The 5,353-nt window shown below is 36.1% G+C and overlaps 1 protein-coding gene across 1 annotated transcript in view; it reads left to right on the forward strand.

The window, feature by feature from the left end:
* Window positions 1-4,853, forward strand: part of DAAM1 (dishevelled associated activator of morphogenesis 1) — a 175,077-nt gene extending 170,224 nt beyond the window's left edge. The window contains exons 24-25 of the mRNA XM_012656261.1: window positions 856-1,026; window positions 2,136-4,853. Of these exons, the coding sequence (XP_012511715.1) occupies window positions 856-1,026; window positions 2,136-2,345 (381 nt within the window). The 3' untranslated portion in view covers window positions 2,346-4,853. The remainder of the gene's footprint in view (window positions 1-855; window positions 1,027-2,135) is intronic.
* The last annotated feature ends 500 nt before the right edge of the window (window positions 4,854-5,353 follow it).

Here is a 5,353-nt window from a genome sequence, read left to right on the forward strand (position 1 = left end):
TACTGGGTCCTATACACATATATTTTTATTTAATTTTTAAAAACTCTCCCTTAATATTTTGCATTTTGGCTGTTTAAAAAGATTGGCATTGAAAAAATGTTCTAAAACAAAAGGTTTGGAATAAAATTATACTCTCAGTCATACATTCTGAGTTGCATTAACAATTTCCTAACCAGTTACAGTTTTCTAATTGAGGCCCAGGAAGTAGCCTAACAGCACCAGCATTACCTATGATTAGGAAAAATAGCTAAGAAGCACTGGCTCCCATTTGCTTTCGATATTAACCATATGGCACCAATAAATGATATTAAACTACTTCAAAGAAAATTTGAAAGTAGAAGTTTCCCTACCCCTGCTGAGGTTGCTATTAGTTTTATGTTTTGGGTGCTCTGTCTTATAATATTTTGCTTCCTTGTTTTTACTACTGTTTAGTTAATAAAAAGTATAGGAAGTCATCATAGATGTTAAGGGTAAATGAGGTAGAAAGGAATAAATGGTTTCAAAAGTTGAGGAGTATTACAATTTTTGCTTTAGAAATGATTAGTAGACATGTTCAGCAGCTGAAGATAAATATAGGCTCACTAAAATCCAGCAAGTTATATTTGACTCAGCTACTTGGAAGGGTGAGAAGCAGGAGGATCGCTGGAGCCCAGGATTTCAAGGCTGTAGTGCACCACGATCACACCTGTGAACAGCCACTGCACTCCAGCCTGGGAAACATAGCAAGACCCATCTCTTAAAGAGAGAGAAAAAAAAAAGCTGACTCAGTTTGAGCTTTATTCTTCTAAAGAGATTTATATTTAATCGTGGAATTCTCTTGGAATACCGAACTTCTTAAAACTTTGTTTTTTCCAGTTTACTAAAGCAGTGAAGCATTTTGGGGAAGAGGCTGGCAAAATACAGCCAGATGAGTTCTTTGGCATTTTTGATCAGTTTCTTCAAGCTGTGTCAGAAGCCAAGCAAGAGAATGAAAACATGAGAAAGAGGAAGGAAGAAGAAGAGCGTCGAGCTCGCATGGAAGCTCAGGTAAGAGGATGACTGACTGGCTAGTTCCTCCTCCAGGAAGTTCTACAGCTGCAACCCCGCCAAGGGGTTTTTAGGTAGCACTCTGATGTGCTGGCAAGGAGGAAGACAGCAGCGTACTCTCTAGAATGCTGCTGGGGGTTTAAAGTAGTAGCAAGTTCCTCTTGGCCAATTCGACAGTATATAGCCAAAGCCTTTGAAAATGTATCCACATCCTTTAATCTGGAATTCCATTTCTTAAAAATTATTTTAAAGAAAGAATCATAAATTTGCACAAAGAGGGCAACATTCTTTATAATAGCTGCAAGCTGGACACAACCTAAATGTTTACCAATAGGGCATTAGTGCTAAATGATGTAACAGCTACATAACGGAGTATTTATGTAGTCCTTAAAAGACATGACTTCAAAGAATATTTAATGGTATAAGAAAGCTTACAAAATGATTTCTACATGAAATCTTTTTTAAATTTTTTTATTTATTTTTTTAAATAAGCATAAATATGTATAGAAAATAATAGTGGTGGCATAAACCCCCAAAATTTCACGGTGGTTATCTCTTGGTAGTAGAATTAAAGATGCTTTCTTTTCCCCTTTCATTTATCTGAATTGTCCAAATTTTCTATAACATGTATGTATTATTTGGCTTTTAACAACAGTAGCTCTTGTGCAGCAGGTTCCAGCATCCACAGCAGACACAAGCTAAGCCTTTGATGTAAGGAAAGTGGCCTGATGACCATCTGCTTTAGTCTCTCTGTACCATAAAGAAACCAGTATTTGAGGTCTATTTAATAGTGATAACGTTTTCCATCATAAAAGCAGATTACCTCAGTTGCTCTCATTTTAACTAGAATATCAGGAGGTTTACCTAGAATCTAGATGATGAGAGTCTAACCACAAAGCAGTGCTAATTTTTTGTCACCGTTCATCGCTTCCATGATGGAGACCTCATGTCCCAGTTACCCCTTGGTTGTGACACTGAGGGAGTCAGCAACTGTGGATGAGCGTAGCTTGGTGAGACCGGAGCATTACCACGTTTCACAGAGTTCCTCTCCACTGAAAACAAAATGCAGTATGTTGACGCTTCTCTAAAAGGTTCCTTTATGTTTGCAGCTCAAAGAACAACGTGAAAGGGAACGTAAAATGAGAAAAGCAAAAGAGAATAGTGAAGAAAGCGGAGAGTTCGATGACCTCGTTTCAGCATTACGCTCAGGAGAAGTGTTTGACAAAGACCTTTCCAAATTGAAACGGAATCGCAAACGCATTACCAACCAGATGACAGACAGCAGCCGAGAGAGACCAGTCACAAAACTTAATTTCTAATTTTCCATGAATACTTTTCTAGAAAGCTCATTAGTAGCCCTTTGAAGTGACTAGAACTTTTCATTACACTGCCTTGCAATCCAAACGGTGGCAATTTCTTCCCTCATCTGTGAGTGAATGTGTGTATGTAAATGTATGCGTGTGTATATATATGTATTAAAAAGTGTATATAGAAGTCTGAGTGTTGTCTGGAGACCTATATGTATAGCTACAAAATTTTGTTAATGTATGTGCTCAGAAACCCTTTGTGTATGCGTTCACATTGAGTGTGGCTCATTTTCTCTCCCTGAACACCGTGACTGTTCAGAAGCACAATACTATCTCCTGAAAGAGATGACAGAGACATTCCCTAGAGTATAAAAAAAAGAAAAGAAAAGACTTGCAGAATATTTTATGGTTTCCAAGCTTGGTATACTCTGAAATTATTTTCATTGGTGGAACTGGAGTTGGAAAAATGTAGATTTAAAATGGTTTTTGATAGTTGACAATGTGATGCGGTTGCATCGCATCAGTAATCGATAGGACCAGCTTAGAATTTCTGACGTTGGTGTGGGGATACAGTCTGTAAATGTTTATTAAGGACATCTTGCACACAATGTGAATTATGTAGAATGTCAATCAGAATTTTTCTGTATATTTAAAACTTGGACATAGATTTTTTTTTTCCCCTAATTTCATCGAGTTCCCTGCCAAGTACTCTTGATGACTTCTTTAAATTGCTTTTGGAAAGAACACTATCTTCATGCAGTCCACGCTCTTGTTAAAGAAAAAGATTACCAGAATGTGCTTCTTGTTCTAACGATATAGATATATAAACCTTAAAAATAAAATATCCCACCCAAGACTTAAAGGTAGAATTCTCTGAAGGGATAAAGATTCTTTAAAAAAAATTTTTTTAATGGGGTGCCTTTTTGTTGTTGTTGTATTTTCTATTTTCTGTTTTGTAGGACAAACTGCATCTTCTGTAAATATAGGTCTGGAAGAAAAGACACTTAGAGAATGCACAAAATGTCAACAACGCAGATATGCCCAGATCTATTTATCTCTAAGTATATTTGAAGTGGTTTGTTGTTTATATGTTGTCATTTTAAATTGTGTGTCAGTAAAGCTACCTGTAAAATTTCAGTCCAAAAAATAAAGCTCTCAGGGAGAAATAAATAAAAACAATGAACATTAGAAAATAAAATATAGATGCTTACCATTAACCTACCAACTCTTAATATCCTTAAATTATATGATATATAAAGAGGACTGTTACTTTTTTTTTTTTTTTTTGCTTTGCTTTATTTATTTGTAGTTGGGGGGGATTCTAATGTTTTTTCTTTCCATCAATCCTGTTGTGGTTGGGTTTCCTGTGGAAAGAGTAGTTTGTCCTGTTGCACTAGATTATTTACTCACTAAATTGAGTTTTTCAATTAACAAATATTTATTAAGCACCTACTGTGTACCAGGCATAGTAGGGCTACAATGGTAAGCAAGACAGAGTCCCTGCCCCCACGGAGCTTATGCAGTAATGGGGATATTAAGGGATGAATAGAATGCCAATGTGCGCACTGTACAGGAATCATGCTATTTAAAACTAATTTCTATAAACTATAATGCTTAGTGCAGACGGCAAGGTATCTGTGCTAAGTGAAAGCTGTGAAATAGTGCTCTAAGAGTTGTCAAGAGCTGTGGTTTTACATTTTGTTTCTCATTGCAAAATTAGTGACTTTCTACACGTTATATGGGCATAAACAACTCCTAGCAAATAAAGCGGTCATAAATACAAAGCAGAGGTCACACTCCCCCAACTCCTAGTTAACCGAGGTCTGCACATACACTGGTTAAAGGTGCAGACGGAGACTTGGCTCAAAAAGGATTAGAGATGAGGAGTGGAATATAATGATGGTTTTGTCTATTCCTTAACTAAAGTGCCTCTATGTATATTCTTTTCTACTTAAAGCAGGAAAAATTTGGTCTGGCTCAATTTTGAAACTGTATTTTGAAAATGGCTTTGTCTTACAGTTTAAGGAATAGACATGTGGAGGAAGAGTCACATAAAGGAGCAAGTTTGTGTAGCATGTCCCTCTTGCCCTTCTTAAATCATCCTCTTTTTGATAACGGCCATCCTGGTAGGCCTCCCTTGTCATGTCCACGTTTGGTTCTTTTCCCTGAAAACTGTGTGCAGGTAATTTCATGTGCCATTGTTGAGAAGAAAAAAAAAAACAACAAAAAAACTACTTTTAGATTGGTGCTGGTGTAAGTAGCCACTTTTCTCTCTTGGGTGTGTATTTTAAAGTTTTTTGTTTGTTTTTTTAAATTAATGCCAAAAAGAAAAAGCATTATAATTTGTAAACTTAATTATATGTCTTGTATCTTATTAGTTTAGTAGTTGGAACCACTTAGTCTTTAGGTGCAAGACTGTTGTTAGATAGTACCGAGAAAAAGGATGTTGTATGTGTTATGAGACTGTACATTTTTTTAAAAATAGCAATATGCAATAAAGAGATGAATTCATTGGGTGTACATATATTTTTTTGTGAACATCATCAAGCTTCTTGGAACTTTCCACCATTGAATTTAAATATTACAGATTGTTCACTAAATCAGAAATATATACATATTTTTAATTTTGTATATGCTGGACCTAGAAGGCTACCATATGCCACCTCTTTCTATACTTGGTTTATGTATTAGTTATTCAGTTTCGTGTTACATATGGTAGAGCTACTAGTGAAATTATTCAACTAGAGTCTACAAAAGAATCTCTAGTCTCCAGAATCAAAACCCTTTTCGTTTTGAAGCATTTCCTTTTTAAAAATGAGTTTTTGTTATAGGTCAACATGGGAAGTGTCACCCATACAGATCAAGAAATGTGTTTTGTAAATATCCTCTGAAAGTTGAAGGTTTTCCCTTTGTCCTACATCCCTGGCTGCCTAGCCACCCTCAACTCAATTTAAGGTCAGGCCGAAAACAAACTGTCCCAGTGGTTGACAGACTCCCTAAGTGCTCCCACACTAATTCTT

Source organism: Propithecus coquereli, unplaced genomic scaffold (assembly GCF_000956105.1).
Source record: "Propithecus coquereli isolate 6110/MARCELLA unplaced genomic scaffold, Pcoq_1.0 Scaffold5, whole genome shotgun sequence".
Lineage (NCBI taxonomy): Eukaryota > Metazoa > Chordata > Mammalia > Primates > Indriidae > Propithecus > Propithecus coquereli.